Below are 23,517 nucleotides of genomic sequence, written 5' to 3' on the forward strand. Positions count from 1 at the left end.
CTAGAGAACACAAAGCTTTGAATATTAACAAACTTAATTTGTGTCCCATGAGTGTTTTTATAATTTTCTGAATATCTAGAAGAATGATTCATCCTTGCAAACAACAGAATCTGTCAGAAGCTAGGAAACAATAAACCATATGCTTTCTGACAGGGGGAATAACATACTCTGTGTGTGCACAGCAAGGCAGCAGCTTTTAGCTTGTTAGGCTCTGCTTTCATACAGGCACTGGAGAATAACAAGAACCAGCACTAAGCCAGGCTGCAGGTCTGCTTTAGTGTGTCACATTTGGTTTGCCTGCTGTTTAATCTCTCCTGTCCCAGACCAAGCTGCCCTCCTCTCCCAGTGACTCGGCTGAGGTAACCAAGAGCCACCTCATGTTCTGCTTTCACAGCTCCCTCATTTCACGCCTTTCAGAAAACACCCTGGCAAACTGGCAGGGAATAATACATTGTTAAACAATGAATCTCAGCAGTCACTGCCACTGTGCATCACTTAGTTTTAGCAGCTAAGGCTTATGCTGCCAAGCAATGCCTCGTGGCTGAAGCAGAAATGCCTGAGCTGAGGGTGAGCTCAGCATTTCTCTGTATATCTGTTCTTTCCTAACACCACAAGTAAAGATAAAATCAGCTCCTCCACCATGGGCAACAGGTGTCTTTGAAGCCTGCATTCACACTGATCTAATATCTTGCAAATTCACGTTTAAGATGTTACTGCAGAAATAAAAAGAAAACATAAATTAAGATTAAATTTGAAGCACCACCCCTCTGCCTTCATATCAAAGTTGAAAAATCACACCAGACTGGAGAACTGCTAAACTTATATATAAGTATAAAATTGACATGCTCACATTTGGTGGCATTATTATCAGTATGGCAGAGAAAATGAAAGGAGAGAAGCCACAGCAGGCTGAGCAGACGAGAATAGAATTGGAAGATGGAGCTGTAGGGATGGGCAAATGTAGCATTTCTTCAGAGAAGCCAGAACTTCACCCTGAGCTGTGCTATTGCTGCTCTTTCTGCTGCTACCTTGGATTAATAATTTCCTTTATAAAGAAGGGTTTTCAATATTGAAAATATAGTTGATGATTCAGAAATAAATTTCTATTTAAAAATGTAAAAGGTTGGGAAAAGGAAATTACCTAAATCTATAATTATACAATGCAAAGCTGTGCCAGACATTTAAACTTCTTGACGCAAGGAAGACTTTTATCTGTTAAGACTTGCTATGATGTGTGATTAAAAGATAGTTGCCTTTGGGGGGCAAAACAGAAGGAATTAAACTCTGAAGAGGCCCCTCCAGTAAAGGAACAGAAGAAGAGCAAAGAGTTGTCAGGGAGCAGACATTGACATCTTGAGCTCACAAATGCCAGCGATTCAGGTGGTTCTGGTTGGCAAAAACTGATAGAAAATGAAAATCCTTAACTGTCAGGAGAAATGCTACCACTCCTTGGAGCATGCCTAACCTGTCAGAATAAAATGCAATTTTATTCTGAAGAAAAATATTATAATCTTTAATAGTTAATGCTTACAGAAAGAGGCACAGAAGACAGCTTGACAGTAAAAGATAGCTTCTGTCTCTTTCCAAACTCACTTGACACCTTTCTTCACAGTGTTTTTGCAGTTGCCATAGATTTATTTCCCCCTCCCACTACAGGACACATAGTTCTAAATGAGTCAATTAAAAGAAGTTTCTCTTTCTCTTCTAAAATCATCTCCTGGATTTGAGAAACTAATACTTTCTTTGTTCTCTAATTGAATTTCTTTTATTTCATATGTGGCGAAAAAAAGCGTGTCAAACATAATTTGGTGATGAAAGTTTAAAAGACAAAGAAGTCTAAGCCTGTCAAACCTTTTATTATCCCATGCTGTGCTAAAATCATATACTTTAACTCACACACCTTTTTGGGGACAAGGGTTGATACTTGAAGGGTACTGAGAAGGGATACTGAAGAAGTTTAGACAAGAGCTGAAGTGACCACAGGAATAGAAAAAGCCCTTTTCAAACTCATCTCTGAGAGCCTCTTTTTATACTAAAAATCAACAGTATAACACAAAGCTAAAGAAATGAAACCTATTTCTAAAATGAAACTCTGAGTTTTGCACAAATTCTGTGCTGCTTGGCCTACCAGCATCACTTCCAACAGCAAAACACCTCTGAGGTGTCCAGTGTCAGAGTGTGCTGCCAAAGTTTGATAACCCAAAGTATTTAGAAATACTCCAAATACTCTAGACTCCCACTTTGGCTACATCAATAATACAGGCAACCATCCTGTTTCATATCTTTCCTGGGTATCTCCTTGGGTATTAATGCAGTTAAAATCAAATTTGAGGCATTAACACCAGAGTGGGAAGATGCTTGATAGAACAGAAATAAGCCTGGCACAAATTTATAGGGATTTGGTTCCTATAAATCTGAATACCTGTATTACAGAATGGAGAGACCAGAGATAACAGACAGTTAAAGGGACATAAAGCAAGCAGCCACACCCACTTTATTTAATAATTTAATGCAATTTTGAATTGTTAGAACTAAGTTCCCTTGATGCTACAGAAAATCTGTTAAAGAGAAAGGGATGAGAAATTAATTAGCTCTCAAAAGTAGTGGCCAACCCTGAAAAAGCAACAAGAGCTAGTGACAAACATCCAAGTTTGTGAGATAATTTATAATTAAGATGTTTTAATGATCACTGCTGGCACTTCTGAAACCTCTTGCAGAATTAGGGTAATACATTTTAAAGTACTAAAACCAGTCAGGTTAAAAAAAAAGCACCTGTTCTTACTTCTCACTATTAATTCATTAACCCTTCTGAGAGGCAGGGAGAGGACTAAACAGGGAAACGGTGGAGGATCTTCAAGAACAAATTATTTGATAAATGAGTACTAGCAATTTCATAATTAAAAAATGTTTTTGTCCAAAACCCTATCCATATTTAGTGCTGAAGTGAATGTGGTCAAAAATCAGAAAGTTCCTTAGAGACAAAAATGAGAGAAATAATTTGCACTTCAGAAAATGTGATTATTAACAGTGGCTGAAATTCATCAAGGAACTGAAAAAATTAGGAAAGATTAATTACTGGCTGCAGTAAAGACAGCATTCAAAAAAGACTTAGGGATATTAGAAACAAACTGTAGGCAGAGTACTTCATTTACTAACAAGACTGGCTAAAGATACAGAAATGTTTTAAGTTGTTAATAAACATCTTTTCATCTGGGGTGGGGGGGGAAGTATTATTGAGTAGAGTAAGGTGTTGTCCAGTCTGCTGACAAAGTGAAGAGTATGTCTGGTTACATCTGCCAGGATTAGGGTATTTCTAAAACACCAGGAGTCCAAGGCATCAGAATTGTGGTGCAATTCCAAGAGCAAATATCCTGCCTGCTCCTGTTACCTTGGAGTTCCAATCCTAGAAATTCAGCAGTACTAGAAAAATGTAAATGTGGTGCCAGTATTCCAAGGTGGATGATCTAAGTTGATCCTTGGTGTTAAAATAAATTGTGGGGTGGTGGTAAAAGTGAAACTAACAGGAGTAGCATACAGTGAATTACCAGCTGATGTGTTTTATTAAGAATGGATGTTTTCAAACAAATGTGTTTATCTACAAACTTGTAATTTGAAAGACTATGCAATGGCACTTATGAGAATGCCAGTTAAGTGAACTAAGAATGTCAGAAATTATATTTGGAGGCCTAGTAAAAAGAAATTGGCACATTTCCTTTACTTATCTATGAGTAAATAGAAAATTATTGACATTTGTGACCAATGCAAAGGCTGCCAAGACAGGCAGCTGGAAGGCCAGGATTGCCATTAAGAGCAATCAAGCTACAATTTCTTAAAATAAGGCAGATATTAATAATGCCAGGCTCAATATAGGCACTAAATATCTGCATATAGCTCAGCCTCCCAATTTGAGCTGATCACTAGAGATAGATGCTGCAGTTCAATTCCATACCTCTAACTTGGAATTAGTCCCAGACTTCCCTCCTCTTGTCTTGTGAATTGAGGTTCATGGTGTAAATCTTCTTTTAAAGCTGTTTATTGTGTAATTATTACTATAAAAGCCAATGTTTATTGATGTTCTCAGTTATGGAGCTAACTATTACACCTCTAATTTCACAGCTGAACTTTACTAAATGGGAAGCTATTACTATGATTTACTGTGGAATTAAAATTTTCTACACTTCACCACACCTTTCATTTAATTAAATAAGGGCAGTAAAAGAAGGGACTGCAACTTCTTCTGTTTTGGTTTTAATTTTAATGACAACTGTCAGTTACTGAATGAAGTAAGAGTTAGTATGCATTTATTATGTACACATTCCACATTTAACAGTAACAGGCTGACTTCCCAGCTTTGCTAAGCAGATCATTACCTTAAAATAATGAATGGCATGAACATTTGGTTAAAAAAAATAAATTAATAAATTCAAGAGGTGGCTGAAATACCTGAGAATCAATACTGTAGGAAAAGGAAGCTCCTGTCACAAGCTGATTCTCTTTAGGAGTTGTTTGTTTTCATGAGATTGCTATTTCAGTTTTGTCAGGGAGGACAGGGGAGCAGCAGCCATGCACAGATTCTCTGTAACATTTTCTGTGAACCTGTCAAGTTGTTTCCTTTTGATAAAACAGGGATATCATCTTCCCTTTTCAAAGAGTTTGTGCTCAGTTAAATTCCATCTGCAAAGAATGGAGACTCCTGAAAGGTCCTGCCAAACCAGGAGTTTCTTCCTTAAATAAGGGACTCTTAAATGTTACATTAGGAGTGAAGATAATTACACCTTCCACTTCACACCTCTCCTTTGAAGGCTCTGATATATAATCCACTGTCAGGATTTCCTAAGCCCTCCTTTCTTCTTTTCAGCCTAAGTAAGGCTTTACCATGGACCCAAACCCCATGATTAACATCACCTCCTGTGATTGTTGTCCTGATCTCTGGAAGAAAATTGTCACCTCAGATGGTCATGCAAAGGCACAAGGTCACTAAAATATTGCAGAGAACACCCATTCCTGAATAAAACTTGAAATTAATAATATCTTCCAATATAATAAATAATGCCTCTAGTTTTCAGTTCAAGGGAACTGAAACCAATGATAGTGAACTAAAAATTAAATATTTTTATGAGATTACCTGACAAACGTATAACTAAATTTGTTTCTTTCTACCTGTATTTTTATATTTAAATAATTATTTACCTTCTAATCATACACATCCATACTGATATTTACATTTTATTAATGGTATGGAATGGTTAAGTCTCAAAAGTTTTATGCTTTTTTTTATTATGGAGCACATACAAGTTTGAGGATTGATCATTTAATTGATCATTGATCTTTTCCATCCATATTTGATTATGGATGCCTATGCCATAAAACAAAGATAAAAAACAGAATGCTTTTCTAGGCCAGTAGGATTCACTGTTGAAAAGTTAATTCTGTGCATTTTAAAGCAATGGGGAGCATTTCAGACTTCTGGTTTTAAAACTTTAATTTTGTATGTTTAGTGGCAATAAGAAGGTTCCATTAGTAACTTTTGAGCAAGTGGAAGGCATGGAGTGTCAAATGTATATTGAAATCCCCAAATTCAGTCAGTCAAAAGCCTCTCTTGCTTAAGGCTGCTGTAAGCAGCTCTTCTCCATTTATTACCTAGCTCAGATTACACCAAAGCACAGTGCAAAGGCCAGGGGAACATCACAATTTCACCCATATTTTCTAGCATCTGTACTTTTTTTCCCAGGTGTTGCTAGAGAGGCAAAACCACTCTGACCTTGAGGTCAAATCTCAGGGCACTGAGGTGTTGGCAGAACAGAAGGAGCTCAAATGACCATCACTGCACATATGGACCAAGCAGGACCCCAGCACAGGCATTTCATTCTCCTGAGGGATTTGGAAAAGTGTCAAATATGTGCCCAGCACATCTCTATCTGTTCTCTGCTGCTCATTTGAAGCTAGATTTTATTCCCTGTATTGTTTTTCAATAATCAGTGGAACTATTTTCATCAGTTACACAAGGAGCAAAAATAACTGGCCTAAACCCTACCTTACACTGTGCTGCTTACTCAAGCTTTGTTTAAGATTATGGACACAGACAATACCTCTAAATCTCTCTAAATCAGATTAGATTTAGATAGGATAAATCTATTTCTCACTGTCCAAATTTTTAATTTGGCACAGGCAATAAAACAGCTTGGTGCAGATGCCTCTAAAAATCTGTGCTATGTGTAATGTCCTGATTTCAAACCTCTGAAGTAACTGGCACTGCTCTTATGAATTATTTCAGTATCCTGAGGTCTCTTTAAGGTGTTACAGGGTATCTTTGTTTCACTGAGCAGATACCTGACTTCAACATGCTCAACTGACAAATTGTGAACCTTAAAAAAACCTAAAAGTAACAAACGAATAAGCAAACCATCCACTAAAAAAGCAAAACAAAATTCTCCAAGTTACTCTGACTTCCAACCATCCAGTGAAGATCTCAAGCTAAGTTGGTGCAGTGACACTGCATTTGCTATGGCACCAGAGTATCAGCCATCTGCATTGATAGCAAGGTTAAATTCCAATGTCAAGACAACTGCAAGGAATCCATGTGCATCTCAGGAGGGTTTCTGAATCACTGGTGAAACAGAAAGTAGTAAATGCTTGCTATTTTTTTAACACAAGCCACAAACTGCTTGTAATATATTGCACATGACAAGGCATAATCCACCCTGTGCACTAAATGTGTGGTGGAGTAATGTCATGGGAATGCAGGGATTTTGAGTGAGCATTGTAAATCTCGTAGCGTCAGGAATACTGAGCAGCACTAATATCTAGAAATAACAACTTCCCTGTGTTAGGATTATTTCTGAGGCCCTTTTCCAGTTTCTTGAAATCAGCTGTCATGTTACAACACAGAATATAAAACACTTGCAAACATTTTTCATTCCCCTTCCAAACAAGAGGCTTTGCTATTACATGATAGAATTAGAACCAGAAGTATAATTGTATTAAACGTTCTTCTGGTCAACCTGGGCATCCTATTAACAATATTCTAACAAGCCCATTGAGAGTCTGCCTAAATAATACTGAGCAAAACAGCACTTTCTCAAAAAAAGCAAGGGAAAAAAGCATCAATATGTCTGACACAAGCGTGCACTCAAGTGCCAGAAGACCACTTAGCTCAAGTGTTCTGTTTGGGATCTTGGCAGCACACTGCAGAGCAGGGAGACACCTAACAAACTTCCATTAAAGTTCTCTGAACAGCAGAGTTAGGTCAGGCTGCCAGGGCCCCTGTGTCAGGGCCACTGTTCCAAGAAGTGCAGAATGGAGGCACTTGTGCAAGCTGAGTCAGTTTGAGTCAGTGCCTCATCTCTCTGAGCAGCACTGCATGACATGTAAACAGAATCATAGCTGCCATCCCTGCAGCCGTGCTTTTCTATTCTGGATTTTCTACACTGTTATTTTAGGTAGCAGAATAGATGAGTTGCTGGTGCTGCTCTCTGCCATCAACCTGTATTTTTGCAATGAAGGAATCAGGTCAGCCTGCTTGCTTTCTCTCTTACATGTACAGGCACATACACAGAGGAGATTCTGCATTTAAGGATGTTATTTTTAATTCATGTGCAGCTCACCCTGTATGGAGAAGGAAGAGGGCTGTTATACAACTATCTAAGCAGCAGGGTCAGCCTCAAATTCAGTAGCTCTTTGAATCAAAGATATATAAGGCATGTGTCTTCACATGAATGTATAAACAAAAGGTACCTATAAAAAAAGCTATAGATAAAGTTAGAAACCAAAAGATAAGGTGTAAGAAGTTGCCTTTTCCAGGCTCTGTTAGCCAAGGAGGATTCAGTGGGTGTATAGGCATGTGCATCAGTTCAGTGATTTCCTATGCACCCTGTTGCCATCAGCAGATTAAATCCTTATAAGCAGCCCATGAAGCTCATGACATGTGCTGTATTATAAATTCCCTTGAAAAGCTGTGAACTCACAAACTATATTAAGCTACTCAGGGCAGCTCACACAAAGACAGCAATCCCATTTTACAATCAGTGAATGCAGACAATGCCTTTTCACTATCACTCCATCATTCTGCAGTATGACAGCACATATAATGACATTAATCCTTAGTCTCTATAGCTGGGAAGAACCAAAAATTCTCCTCAGATTGTAGAGGAACATTTAAGTTCCACAACAACCTCAGCTGTACAATGTAGCTCTTTCTCCTTACCTTCAGCTGCCTTGATGGTGTAGCCATTCTCTTCATTTGGTGGTACTTCCAGGACCTGCATGACTCTGTCCAGCAAACCATGGATGATCTCAAAGCCTGGGCTTTTGTTGTAATATATAGCACATAAATGTCTGTAGTTTCTTGCCCCTACCTCTGCAGAAGAAGGAAGCAATTATGTTACCTAGGAAACTTTATAACACTTCTAACTAACCTTGCCTTTTGTATCCCTTTTCTTCTGTCCTGTGAGGCACTTGTGGCTGAAAGGAGAAATAAGTATGTAAAATGGTTTCTCTGACAGACTGCAATGTAGCCTGAGGAAATAATGGAATTTCACTGGACTCTCACAGTCAGAAATGTAAAGAAAGATTTAAAGCTGATAAATCCAATGCTTCTTACTACAAAGAATCACATTTATGCTGGGAAATCCCTGAGTTGTTCCTGGCCACAGAGCAGGGGAGCCCTCTGGCAGCATTACCCTCTTGTACCTCACAAGCTCTCCTGCTTCTGCCCTGCCAAGCTGGAGGTACAGTCAGGGCATGAATCTACACATGAGAAATTAGAGATTAAATGAAATTTACATCCTGTTTATTTGCTCCAACTAAACCTTTAGGGACAAAAAATCTGTCAGGAACTAAACAGGAAAACATGAATTGAGTGACCAGGAATAGGTTAAAACACAGTAAAACACAAGAGCAGAGCCTAAACACAAGATGAAAGCTCAGCCTTTTTGAGGCAGAAGCCATTCAAAACTTCTAGGGCAGCTACTCAGTACCAGAGCTGCAAGTTCTCTCATCAGTCACTGAAAGCTGAACTTACTGAGGCAGTAAGTCTGCAATTTGTCATTCAATGTTTTTTTCCTGTTATTATAATAATGAGCAGTGGTAAATAATGCTGGAGAATCCAGTCCTGAAGTTATAATGGCAACACAGGAAAGTAAAGGCTACAGGGGGGAAATATCAATAAATGCAGTGTCTGGTTCTGGGTCTGAGCACTCTGGCTGCTCTTTGTGTGTCCCATGTGTCTCTGTTTCCCAGCTCTAAGATACCAACAAGTACTGCAGTCATAGATGGTCAACAACTTATTTTCATGTTATACTGAGCCACAGAATAGAAAAATACGGTTTTTCCTTCCCTAAGACAGCATGCTCTTTGGACTAGAGGTTCAGTAGAATAGTTTCTTTATTTTGTGAGTAATTATGGTAGCAGATGTTGTGACAATTATCTGAATTTTAATTTCGTTATGATTAAGATAGTCAATGGTGCCTTCAGACCAGAGTTCTTAACTAAAGCATCAGAAATAAACATACAATATTTTTTATACCTCATGTTTTTAATTTAAGGCATCTTTGGTAAAGGAAAGGGGGTTTTTTTAAGTGTTATAAAATTTACTCCTTTACAGAGTTCTATCACAACAGAGGAAGTTCATTCACCACAAGTGATAGGAAGGAAAAAAGATACTGGGATTTGTAGGCAAAAGCTGGCAGATGTTAGAAATGCTTCAGTTCTTTATAAGTCACTTAAGAGCTCTCATGTCATGCCATGAAACATTTCTATTTTTCAAGTGAGCTTGCCAAGTATGTCAACCCAAATTATACATAAATATATATATGTGTGTATATATTTCTGAGACTTCAAAGCACTTCCTGGGGATGCTGCTGAACAACAATCCAAAGGATGGGCAGCTGCTTAGGAATATGTGAGCCAGAAGAGTGCAGAGCAAGATAAAGCACTGTTGTGCACTGCTCTCTTGAAAATTAGAGCTGCTTCAGAAAAATGACCTGGTGATCTGAAAAGGGACACCTGCTCAAGCAAACTTGTCTTTTAGCCTCCCAAACTATTTTCTGCAGAAAACCAACACTTCCAGACAGTTGGAAATATACTTCAAAAGGTGGCAGCAGCTGTATTCACAGATGATGTAAATTGTGCCAAATGTGTGCTACCATAAGCTTGCCAGATTCTCCAAGATCATTGGTCAGAGATGATTTTCTAATGGATTAATTTCTTTTGTTGTGGTGAGAAAAAGGGTATTCTCTCTTAGGCCTGGTGGTAAAGGTGCTGATTTATACCCTAAACTGGTGTAACCATCCTACAGAAGTGATTACCTAGCGCTACAAATTAGCCACACAAATGCTGCGCAACATATTCAAAATCAGCACATTTCCTCCTGCCCTGAGAAAAACCACTTTTGCTCAAATTTGGTTCCATTTAGTTATATTAAATCTGTCACAGATTTTGTTAATTTAATACATCAAAACTTTGTCAGGTAAGTCTGAAGAAAAATATGTTCAGTTCACCTTGGTAAGCACAAGTTCTGTGTACTTTATGAAAACCCAGAGTGTTTAAAAGAGCTGGTTCATTCACACCTGGGTCACTGCAAGATGCCATTTCAAATACAGTTCATGTCAGTACTCTTTCAACCCATATTTTTGAAATTATTAATTGGGAATTCTGCATGCCAAAATCATGAAATAATAAAATTAAATTAAGCCAGTCTGATGACACAATCCTTGTGCAAGAAATCTCATTCCATATGTGAGAGGACAACCCCACATTTTCAATGTTTGCCTTTCTCCACTACCTCCCACCTCCAAACTTTTTATTAGGCAAGGTTAATTTTGGAAATCAACTTGTGGAAGACAGTAGTGATTCTAAACACAAGATTAAAACCCATTTCAGATACTGCTCACAGTCTGCAAGGGCTCAGTCCATGAGAGGGCTGCCCAAGAGCAAACAGCACAAAGCTGCTGCCTCAGAAGTCTTTGTCTGTTGCAATGATTCCCATCAAAATTAAGTACACCCTAAAATCATTCTTTATAAAACTGTTAAGCAGCCATCTACATAAATGAAAGCTTTCAAGAGCTGCACTTGACAAACCTGAAATAAAATTAACAATTTAACTCATCAGCTTTATAATGCCAGAGTAAATGTGCTCCTTAGTCCAAGATAAACAGCCCCACTCTTGGTTCTAAAGAATGCTGATGCTATTCTGCCATCTGTCCCACGTTTTTTGCATTCTAGCTAACTGCATGCCCAACAAGGAATGAGCTGCACCACCAAACTGTCTGTATTTAATAAAAAAGAGCCTACATGGTTTGCTAAAGCTGCTTGTTTTGCTTAGCAAGGCTCTTTTTTCCTTCAAAAAGGAAAAAAGGTAATTTACCAATTAAATTCATCACCAAAGCAATGTACTTGCCATTTTGTTTAGGCTTTATATAAAACTTGGGTTTGCAGATTCCAGATACTTTAAACACCACCACTAAAATCTGAGATTAGGTAATGAAACAACAGAACAATTGCTACCACTGAATTTAAAGTAATGTCAGCCTTTTTACTGAAGCAAAACTTCATTCAACTCCTCCCAAAAGTTGTAGCTTGGGCACTCCTTTTCTCTCAATATGCCATAGAGAAAGACATGAATCAATAAAATTTAGGCTAATTTTTAACATTTAAAAATCTGTTTCTACAGTTCATTTTACTGTGATATATTTTTTCAGATAAAGGTGATTTGAAATTTTGATCATACACAGTGAAATCAGTGCAAAGAGGCCCCAAAACACAGGAGGGATTTCACTGAGGCTTTTGCAAAGTGAACCAGCTGCTTTGCCTGTTTCAATTACAACAATTAAGGCTACATGGTTAGGGTAGCTTTCTTAGCATAGCTGGATGAAATTGAAAAATAAGGATAATAATTTTATTAATGAGAGAGAAAATTTTGTACTGTGGAGCTTTTTATTTATGGATACAGTTTTTTACACAGACTTTTCCATTCTCTACCCTGTATCTCTGCTACCAATCTCATTCTTCATATCAGTTATCAGCTTCTAAGAAAATAATTTGGGAGAACAAACACAAGCAGTCCTGTTCAAGGATGATGGAAAAGGGATTCCTGTTGAGACACACTGACCCCAAAATCTTCCTCTGATCTATAGAATCTGCCTATAAATAAAAGCTGCTCTTCCCAGGCTGGAGACATTCTGCTCTCCAGCTGGCACAGCTCTGCACATGACTGAGACTGCAGTGGCCTAAGCAGGCTCTAGAACTGTACCAGCAAAATGCCTTTGGTATTTCTGCTTTCCAGGGATTGTGCCACTTGCAAGCACTGCCAGCAGGTTCTCTCATGAGATACATCCCTGATAAGAATACGAAGGAGCACTAGATTAAGAGCAACAAAAATTTAGAGCAGATTATTTTTTAGTCTTGTGTTTATGCTTGCAGTTTTTCAGTATCTGTGACAGATTTTAATGAATATTTAGATGCCTAAAAGTATTGCAGTGTATCTCCTTGTACTTTTGAGAGAGCATCTAAAATGAACAATGTTTCCAGCCACTCTAAAATCCAGCCTGAAAACCAAGCTCTTAAACATTGTGCTCTGCACATTAATACAAATGTAGTATGGAATTACTATTATTATGGAAATGCCTATTTTAAAGGAAATACAGATTTCCTTTACTACTACTATTTGGTATGTAAATGTATTTCCATTATCAAAGATTCTGAGGAACCTTCTCTTCTTACCTGCATTAGGATCTTTTACTACAATGTCAGAAATCTCAAAGAGTTTGAGAGGCAAGGGCATCTTTCTGTTGGCAGCAATAGTTTTCAGCAGCCCAGGAAGGAGGGTTGTACGTGCCACCTGCAGGACAAACAGAGATGCTGCAAGTCAAATACCTTCCAAATTATCTAGTTTTCTTCTTTTTTGTTTTGTCCATTCATAACAAGAATTTAAAAGTAGTCGAATGCAAATACTGCACTTATCTCTTATGTTTAAGCAACTTTGATTTAGAATTTTTAAACACAGAAATGTACGTTCTCTCCATATTTTATATATTGCATTTTCTCAAAGAGTTTATACGTGAACTTAAGAACTGGTACCATTTCACAGGTGGCTGAGTTGCACTGCAGCATAGAAAAAAATACAGAAAGTGAAAAAAATTCCCATACATTTACTCTCCCTAATACAAAAGGCAAATTCTAAGTTTGCTCTAGCTAAGAACAAATGATCTAGAAAGAAGTATTAAAATACTTAAAGAGCATCAGAGAATTAAAAAAACCAAACCAAGAGTAATAATAATTTTTTAAAAAACCAACCCAAATGTTTCCTACCCAAAGCTCAGGATGTTTAGAGATTGCCAAGTCTAATAGTTCCTTCTATGCTGAAGGATAGGTTTTCTAGATAAGGGACCTGATTAACCAACTGGGATTTTCTGAATAAGACTGCTCAGTTTTGCCACATTCTGCCACACAGGACATGGTACTTTGCTTTCTTGAAAAGCTGACAGTATTTCACACTGGAAGAGAGATTTCTCAGTGCAGTAACAGAAAATGACACATTCAGCACATAAATATACACAAGCTCTTTAATGCAGGAAATGCAGCTTATAGTTTATAAATTTTATTTCCTGTAAGCTCCTTTCTCTCCTTTTTAAATACAGAACCCATGACAATATTGCTCTGAGAGTGTAAATGATGTCACCTGAAATTCTGCTGTTTTGGGGTTTGCTATGCGCACGGCGTTTGTTGCAGAGATGTCCGTGCGAAGTTTATCTGCAATATCTTCTTGAGAACACTGAAAATCAGACAAAAACATATCAAGGTCAAGTGGTTAGCATAGACAGCAAGCCAATGATGAAATTTGATCTCGAGAATGAACAATAGAATTGTAGCACTGCCCCATAATACAGCCCCTCACATGTAACACTCATAATACAAATTAAGCCTCAGTCTTAAACCAGTTTGCCTACTTAGTCTTATTTATAAGTGTTAATTACTGAATAAAATTAAGATGGGTTAAAAAAAAAAAAAGGGCAAGTGTTTATTTAGGCTTCTGTCATGGATTGTTGTAATTTATTTTAAAAACAGTATTTTATTCTGAAAATAGCACTCATAGAGGGACTGGTATCTGTTCTTTCACAAAAAGTAAAACAATCCCTTGAGGGGATTTTACTTTACTTACACACAGTACAGTACTGACTATGAAAAACACCTCATATGGCCCAGCCTTCAGTTTTCAAAGCTGTATATAAGATCCTTGTAGTTTGTTCAATTTTGGGGGTTGAAGTGTTTATAAAGCCTCTATTCTAAAGGTGTATTTTGAAGCTGGTCAGTAAAACAATATGCATTCAGTTTATCAGGCTCAGCCAATGTCTGTGCACATACTGCAATAGATGCTACTTCTAAGATCCACACTTATAAATTTCCAGAATTTATAGCTTTATTAGAGTAATAAAGAAAGCAGTAGCAGACTAGGCATGTAATTGAGGATTTGCTTGTGTTCTGCAGGCTCCCAGAAGTGTTCCCTTTGCACTGGCAGTACTCACAAAGTGTGTTGATAGACCAACTGTGAGAAAAATGAGCAGATGATACCATCTGAAAAAGTGGATTATTGAATAATCATTTTTAAAAAATCCCAAATAACACAAGGAATGCTGAATTTAGGAGGAGAGAACTGTGTTAAACAGTTTTCAGATGTCTATCTAAACTTCAGCATGTTACTGTGATCTCACTACATGGATTCTGGCTAAAGTGGAGCTCCTCACAAAAGGCAACATTATTGTGTACAAGTGAAATTTGGTGCTCTACCCAAGAAATAGACTGAGTGCACAAATTCATAAGCAGTGTTTGTCATATAAGATTGGGGTACAGAATGTTGTAGTATAAATTATATCAAAGTCATAAGCCTCACTTAATAAAGTGTCACTCAGACTGAGTTTTATCCTGCCACAGCAGAAATACAAATAGGAAATGTGATACCATGACACACTGCATGACCTTCAAAATTCTGCTGTTGCAGTTCATAAAGGTTCTCAGTTGTAGCAATGTAATGTATTAAATATTCCTATTCATAGGAATAGACATACAGACATATTACCTATTTGGTGCTGAAAAAAAATTAACTATGTGTTCAAAGAATCAAAGCAAGAGTGCAGCACTCAAAATGAATAATGAATTACGAAATATTAATTTTGGATAATAATATATAAAGAAAAACTTTAAAAACTGACTATAGGTACTGTTGCCTCAACATGGTAGTAACCACAGGCCTGAATACCTCTGTCAGATATTAGCACTGCAGCACAATACTACTTATTGTCCTGGTTACTTAAATGAGTTAATATCCAAATATTAAAACTGGAATATGTTTTTCAGAATGAGACCAAATTTTGCTTTTCAAGCTCTGTGAAATCTGAAGGTGTTAAAATTTTATTCAGTCCATTCAAATTAGCAAATGTGGCTGCAATATCTGAACCTTCCAACTACCAGAAGTCTTTTAGGAACCTGAAATGCTGCATCTTAAAATATTTGATTAATATTAAATTAGTAAAAAATAATCTGTGAGCAGATCATTTTCTCCTATCTCAAGTGGTTGTGTACTTTCAAGGATTTATACCTCTGGCCATCTAGTAAGTTTTAGCTTCAGGAAGAAGTTGAGAAGTTCCACAGAGATTTTTAACAGAATGTGTGATGGTAGCTCCCCATATGCTAAAATGTGCACAAACTGGACATTTAGGCAAAGGCTTTGATCTTGCATCAGAAAGGATTTAAAAAAATGTATATTATATTTTCAATAGCTGCCTATGCCAGTCTCCATACAGGGATAGTTACCACATACATTTGGAGGGCATAGGAGCATATTTAACTTGTTTGTTTTTAAGAGCAGATCAGGTGCTCTGATCCAGTTCACAGCTAAGGGGTATGAACAAGTGGCCATGACAAAGATGTTGTTTCCTGCTGTACATTCTGTTTTAGCACAACAATCCTGCTGTATAATTTCTATAGTACAAATTATGGCATCAGTTAGTACCAGAGTGGCACTTGCTGCTGCAGAGTCCTAATTCTTGGTCAAAGACTACTGGCATGGCTGTAACAAAGAACACCAAAAACCAGTGATAACAATGCTATATTTTTTATCTGTATTTATCTGTGTACCATATATCTATTTGTTATCTTTATTCAAAACCCTACCTGTGGTGAAATTTAAAAAGCATGTCCCCCAGTGTCTGTATAATGTAACTTTTTTATGAGTATTCTTAAAATAAGCTCTTTGCAGACTGATTGCAAAAGAATCGTGGGCAAGTGACAATACTAAAGAAAAATACAGAAACAGGGAAATCTCAATACACTGTAGAAATACCCACCAGAAAGTACTATATTTTCATGTTGTTTTTCCAGATTATTGAATTATGATGAATTTCATATCTGGTGACCAAAGTCTTGAGAGATTTGCTGTCTTACAATTTCATCCTATCAAGTTAAACTAAAACCAGTCCTTCAGCAGCTATTTCCCTCTCTACACTTAGAACTGCATACCACATTAACAGTGACTCATTTAATTTCTCTGACCTACAAACTCTCCAAATATTATACTGTGATTCCAATGCCCTAGTAAACAATCAGCTGCCAAAACAGCACTGGATGATACTGATACATTTATACAATAACATATCCTCAGACCACCCTCTGCAGTTCTGATTGCATCACTGTTCAAACATGCAGTTAAGAAAAATATGAAATCAATGTAATATACCAGGGCAAAAGTGAGTGCTTCAGTGAATCCAGCAGCTGCCAAGTCCAGCCTCAGAAGTTCTGCAAGCTTATTGAGGGGGAGCTAAAATGAAACAAAACAGTTTTCAGCTTCCATCTAAAAGCATTTTGCTATTCTTTCCCGAGGTGATTCTGCCTGTTACATGATGGTGAATTCACTAGGGAGGGACTATGCTTGTGTGCTTAAAATTTTTGAAAGCATTAGCCAGCTGCCTTTAGGTTTGCCTGAGGAAATGAATCTCCCAATTAGAGATTTAATACGGGTTCCCTACTTAAACCCTGTCTTTTTTCAAGTACCAGCAACCACTGGTCTTAGACTTATTCAAATCAGCGGGGCATCTGTTTTGTATCCCATCCATGGTAAATACTTCTCAAGGCAAAGCATGTCAAAATATTTAATTCCTAGGTTCTGTTTTCCCCAAAGCCCTTCTGGCATGCAGCAGTCATTTACTGACAACAGAGCATTCATTTGAAGGGGCAATCTTACTTGATTAGCTATGGTGTACGTTTTCGGGATCAGCATCTGAATGTTGTTATAACCATAAGCTATTGCTGCATCTTCTACGATATCACAGGCATGGATAATGTCTGCTCTGGTAGGAGGGATTTCAACCTCTAGATGGTTCCCATTCCCTGTGACGTGGGACTTCAAACACATCCTAGTCAGCAGCTTTGCCAGGCTTGATGGAGTTTCACTGAAACAAAACAAGAGAGTGGTAATTTACGGATTTTGCAATGTATTGACTGGTTTTGTAAAGTAATCAGTGTTTTTTCTGCATTGCCTCATATCCTGAGCAATCTGTAAGTGCTTTATGGACTGTACACAGATTTAGCATTCAAACAGAACCAGCTCAGATTCTCATTCATGAGATGGTCATTTTCCTTTACTTCATAACAGTTGTGGGAAGCCATAAAGAATCATTCACCTTCTCTGAAAGCAGGGAACTCTGTTACAGAGCCAATCTAATTGCCCAAGATAACCCCTGAATTTTTGATAAAATAAAAAAAAATCACAAAGTCTAAGCATTTTAAAAATAATCCAATAATCAGTGTCTTCTAGTACCTTTGTCATGGTTAATAAAAACTATGTTTTAATTTGCAGTAACACACCTGATTCCTACTTTCTTGTTAATGTATTCAGGTTTCACCTTCTCTGTTCGATAAGCCAGCTCCTAAAAAGAAAGACAAAGATTTTAATATACATATTACATATACAGATTTTAATATACATATACAGTGCCTGCCATTTCTACCTGAGAGGATTCAATCTCAGTAATCTAGCTTCTAATTACTTTACTAGAATGACACCCACAGAAGACAAATGTGGAATATTAGGCTATATTTAGCATTCTAAAGTGAACAGGATTGTTGAAAATATACTCTGGTATGTGATACAAAAGCTGTTCTTGATTAAGCTGGAAGGGTGAATGCAGCATGAAATCCCTGTTACTGAAACTTCTGATAATTCCTGATATATACAAGTAACAGAGTCACTGAAAGTTTCTGGTGAGTTTCTGCTGAGTTCATCCTAAGTCAAAGCCCTAAAGCACAGAATGGTCATGCATGAGATCTCATGGTCTTGTACAGATCAAATGACCTTTAAGAGGAAAAGGAAGGAAAACTTTCTATTTCCTTATTGGCACAAAAATACCTACCAGTATTTTACTTAGCAAGTGTGCAATGTATTTAAGGAAGATATTTTGTATGTATTTATGTCTTCCGTGTTTTTCTAATCCTCTTGGTATACAAATCCTTAAAAAACATAGCATCTGAAACTTGCAGTTTTTTTCCTCTATTTTATCTAGGGAAGCTTTTTGGTTACTGCAGAAATTTCTATTTTGTTGGATAACTTTTTAGGATTCTACATCTTTCCTGTGGTGATTAAAACTGACATTGAGAAAAGAAAAAGCTAAAATGACACTAGAAAACCTCTCAGCAAAAAAAAAGTTTCTTTCCCTCTAAACAATTTGTACTCCCTTGGTGTATCTGATTTTATGAACTTGACCAGAGTTCATAACTCAGAGTTCACAGTTCATAACCAGAGTTCAACTCTGTCTTCAGTTACTTGCAGGAAACAGGAGGAATTGCTTTCTTTATACTTATTAAGAGAATAAAAATGTAAGACTGCATTACTGTGAACAGATCTGTCTGGGGCTCTGAACTGAACTTGAAGTCAATATTCTACTTTTTAGACCTTTACATAGTTGGTGTCTGTAAAGTGAGAGACTGAAAAATGCAGTGTTACAAGGTTATTTCAACAGAAGGGCATTAAAGCTTCCAGATCTGATAAGTACATTATGCTGAGGCTGATTTCAGTTGTCCATAGGCTTAAAGATCTCTTCCTGCATTCATTTTTCCTGATTTGGAACATGTAGGATTTAAAAGCTTTAGACACAGATGATGACCTTTGATTGCAATCTTTACTTGTTCCTAAAAAAGTTCCTATCACAGACATGCTACACCATAACAGTGTTTTTTTTAACCTCATCATAATTCAATGGAGCTTCAAAATTACTTTCCTTGACAAGGAGAAGCTGGAGCTGGGGTTATAGGAGGTTCTGACTCACTGGGTTTTTACACTACACCTCAGAACCAGCAGATGTTGCCATAGCAGGAAAAGAAAACAATGTCACTGTTCCCAGACTTTGTGTAAATCACAAAGTCCCTCGCCCTAAGGACACAGAGAGATCCTCATGCTGTGCTTACCGGATAGATGTGGGTCTTCCCATTGGGATAAACCACTTCTACTGCTTCAACACTGAGAGAGAGAAAAATATAAGTAAAACTGGTTGTAACACATGGCCCAAATGTGGAGATTTACATACATGTGGCCCTTGGAGACTTGTACTCACGTGAATGGCTTCTCACAATATTCACTGAACATCGTGACTATAATATCAAGAACAATTTTTGCCTACAAAACAAACATAATAATCACATTGAAATCTGTCATCTATTTGTGTTGAAGTAGACAAAATATCTTAACAAGAAACAGGGAAAATATCTCATCTTACACCCTCTTCATTCTATTCTAATTTCCTAGCAGTCTAGAATATTAGACTGAATGTTAAAAAAATTTTCCTTCTGATGCAGACATTTGTGTAAAAGCTTGAAAATCTGGTTTTCAAGGTTCTGAAGCCTTTGTGTATCTTTTCTAAACTCTGCTCTTTAGAAACACAGGGGTTTTATTACTATTTGGAACTGGGTCTTCCTAACCTGTCTAATTAGTAATTTTACTGAAGTTCAAGTAAGAATGAAGAGGATGAAGGACTGTATTGTTTAGCAATACATCATCAAATAACCTTGTTTGCAAATTTTTTTTGTTTTACAGTTAATATTTTAATAGATTAGTGTAATGAAATGTAATAATGAGATTCAGATGAAATTCTTAATCCACAAAGGGTTTTTTTGATGCCTGACAGTGTAATTTCCTTCATGTAAAAGAACAATATTATATTTTTACTATCAAAACAAGCAGTAGCAAGAAATGGTTATTTATTAGTTTGCTTAGAAGCCACTCCTCAACATGCAAATTTATTTGTGTTGTTAACATACCATTTTGTAGTAGAGTAAGTTAAAAGCAGTTTTGCTGTTAAGCATGAAGTTACACACTTTAGGAAACTATCAATGAATGCACAACCTATATTCAAGAACAGACAATTATAGCTCCTTGGCTTTCATGCTTCAGCTTTGAGTTACAGAATTTGCATATCGAAAGACTTGAATTTAGCAATTATTTGCATGGCATCCCTGCTTGATAAAGATAACTAAGTAGAAAAATCCTTGTCTTTCTTCCCTCAGCCCAAATTTTCAGTAGGAAACAAAATGAATCTTTACAAATAGTATTCTGCCATAACAGCAAGTCTTAGTAAATTTTACTCTTTTCTAAGTCTCTCAGATTTAGAAAAAGTGCTCAAAAAGAACAAACAGTCTCTAATTTACTTGAATTATTTTCTCATACAAGCTGAACACTTAGTGTCAACACAAAGATACAGTAAAATCAAAATTTAGTGAAAACACAATGCTGTCTATAGAGCAAGCCTGAAACTGTTTCCAGAGAATTCCACTGTCCTACAACTTTTGCATTGGAAGGTTGGCTCCTTACAGTAAATGCCTTTGGTTGTAGGTCTTTGTATTGGAGCTCTATTACCCAAAGGGTAAACAATTATATTAAAGCATATCAAAAGCAGGAAAGATTAATTTACCTTGGTAATATCTGTGCCTGTACATTCAATAAACACATTTCTGGTATTTAGCGTTATTTTTGTATGATCTCCTAAAACATGTGAAAACAAAAACATGTTAAGAAATATTAGTTTTATTGCAGTAGCACTGATACTGATTTTGTGTCAGAAAGATCACTGTCATTTTCCACAGCTTAAAAAAGCCACTATCTACTGCACCAACATTCACAGTTGTTGGCAGAATTGTAGCTCTTTTTATATTTGAATTAATGAATCAAAGAAAAGGAAAAAGGCAGATCAGACACACTGACTGGGTTATGCTTTACACTGCAAGACACAGGGATCTTCAGTATCCTGGCAGCCAGCTGGGAAAGGCAGCTAACAGAACAGTGGCCATCTGCTGTTAGCAAAGGGCTCTGCACTGCCACAGCATCCCATCTTCCTTGGGCTTAGTCCCACATCCCATCACAGGTGTGATCTGTCATTTCCTTGGGCAGGAACAAATGAAATGGCTTTTAAAAAGTGATTCAGACTAATGACAATCAATAGGCATCTGTGGTCTCCTGACACTGCTGATACCCTAAAGGTTGCTCTGTTGTAGTGATTTAGGTCCTAGTATGGGTCCCTTCTAGGCATCAATTTGCTTTCTCTGTACTGGGAGTTATGATGTGTGCATATTTCTGTTGCACGCAAAAATTTTCTTGTCTGGAAGAAGCACCTGAAGTGTCTCTTTTGCAAACTGGATGTGAAGGTCCCCAGCAGATGGTTCCCTACAAAAGTGGGGTCTGTTAGTAAGGCACAAGCAGTCTGGAGCAGCTGTACAGAGATCTCAATCTGCCTGCTAGGCACAGATGGACAGTGCACACCTGGAGTGAATCCATGGCTGGGAACCATGCAGGGATGGGCACACACAGTCCTAGAACCATGTGGGATCATGTCAAATCCAGCCTCTTTGTCCTTCTTGCCTTTCCTTGCACCGTTCATTAGTGCAGCTGCACCAGAGCCAAGAAAACACTAGGATATACAAAGAAATTCCTGCTTGCTTTGTTTGACCCTGACTTAGCTGCTCTGGTTCAGTTTCCTACTGGGAAATGAGGTCACAGCCAGACTGGGAGTTAGGTGCAGAAGAGATCTCAGGACTGAGGGACCTTGTCCTCCCTTACAGCTGTGCTGTGCCTCTTTGCACATGGAATGTAGTCAGCATCTCTGGACTCCCTTCAAAGCAAACACAAGCCTTCACTTCAGTGCTTGTAGATAATCCAAACAACCAATACAGATGTTTACATTGCATTAGCTGTTTAAAAAGCACCTCTGACCTGGAAACCTCACTTAGATACTGTTCTCTAAAGCAGAGGCAGGTGTTAAATTTAGCTCAACCTTTTTAATTGGTAAAATATCAACAATATGCAGTGCTCATACATGGAGCACCCCCAAGCTGGAATGAGCCTAACAAAGAAGGATCAGGCACAGTGGTTGACAGCATCTTCAATTCAGAACAGTTACTGTTACAGTCCCTGCCAGAGAGTTTGAGCTGCCTTTTAAGAAGATTTGGGTTAGCTGGATAAGGATTAGGAAGCACACATCCAAAGAGATTATCACTGCAGATTTATTGGTCAGTGCAGGGAAATTTACTGATTCCTCACCTATATTTCAGTATACAGACATACTGAATTATCTTTCTTGAAGGAGTAATTCTTGACATGCCATTAAATGGCTGCAGTAAACCTGGTTCTCAAAAATCACGCATGCTTTCTTTTGCACTTAGAGGAAACCCATATTTAGATACAATGCCCAAAAAGTCTAGACCAATTTATTCTTTTTAAACAATTAAACTCTTCTGAAATCACTTAGTGTGACAGCAACAGTCCCATTGATGGTAAATTCCCTGCTGTGACCTCATAAAATGGAGTACAAAGTTGAAGTTACCAGTTTACAAAATAACTTCTTGCTGGTTTCTTTTAGCTTAAAAAAAATGCTTTCATAACAAAAATTCCTGTCACAAGGAACTTTGTTGAGTTGGGGAAGAGCATGAGAAGCTCAATGCAGAGGTTTGCAGTATAACTTTTACACCCTTCTGATGAAGATGAGAAAAATGAGCACTAGAAGCTTAGGGAGGGAACAAAAAACCTGACTCTCTTTCAACAGAAAGAAGGAAAGAAGACTTAGGAAATTGTAAGTGAAACAATTTTAAGAAAACATAATAATACCTATGGCACATCAGCACTTCTGTCAGGCACCAATTCACACACAAAACAGCAGTAACAGTACAGAGCAGTCACAAATTAATCTTACCATTGATGATTGGTGGCATGGACAGAACAACCCCGTTGCTGTCATAAATGACAGGGTAACGTGGCTTGTTTTCAATCAGGGGCAGGTAGTGCCGAAGGTGGCTGTCAGTCTGGAGGAACAAAGCACAAACTGAATTCCCCTTCTGCTCACAGGTGAACTTGCACAGAGCCACAATCCTTTGGGGAGTGATTAAGGGGTGTTTTGAAGGTGGGAAGGATTGGGTTAGAGTTAGGTACTTTACTAGCACAGTGTTGTCTCCCAGCAGCAGGAAAAGCCTGAAATTAAAGAACTGGATTTT

General features: G+C 37.5%; 1 protein-coding gene across 1 annotated transcript in view; it reads right to left on the reverse strand.

The window, feature by feature from the left end:
* FARSB (phenylalanyl-tRNA synthetase subunit beta) overlaps positions 1-23,517 on the reverse strand; it is a 33,249-nt gene that overhangs the window by 5,428 nt on the left and 4,304 nt on the right. The window contains exons 7-16 of the mRNA XM_064720879.1: positions 23,220-23,328; positions 20,949-21,019; positions 19,596-19,657; positions 19,450-19,501; positions 17,854-17,915; positions 17,231-17,438; positions 16,727-16,807; positions 13,676-13,768; positions 12,718-12,835; positions 8,204-8,356 (exon numbers count right to left, since the gene is read on the reverse strand). Coding sequence (XP_064576949.1) covers positions 8,204-8,356; positions 12,718-12,835; positions 13,676-13,768; positions 16,727-16,807; positions 17,231-17,438; positions 17,854-17,915; positions 19,450-19,501; positions 19,596-19,657; positions 20,949-21,019; positions 23,220-23,328 — 1,009 coding nt within the window. The remainder of the gene's footprint in view (positions 1-8,203; positions 8,357-12,717; positions 12,836-13,675; positions 13,769-16,726; positions 16,808-17,230; positions 17,439-17,853; positions 17,916-19,449; positions 19,502-19,595; positions 19,658-20,948; positions 21,020-23,219; positions 23,329-23,517) is intronic.

This window comes from Zonotrichia leucophrys, chromosome 9 (genome assembly GCF_028769735.1).
Source record: "Zonotrichia leucophrys gambelii isolate GWCS_2022_RI chromosome 9, RI_Zleu_2.0, whole genome shotgun sequence".
NCBI lineage: Eukaryota > Metazoa > Chordata > Aves > Passeriformes > Passerellidae > Zonotrichia > Zonotrichia leucophrys.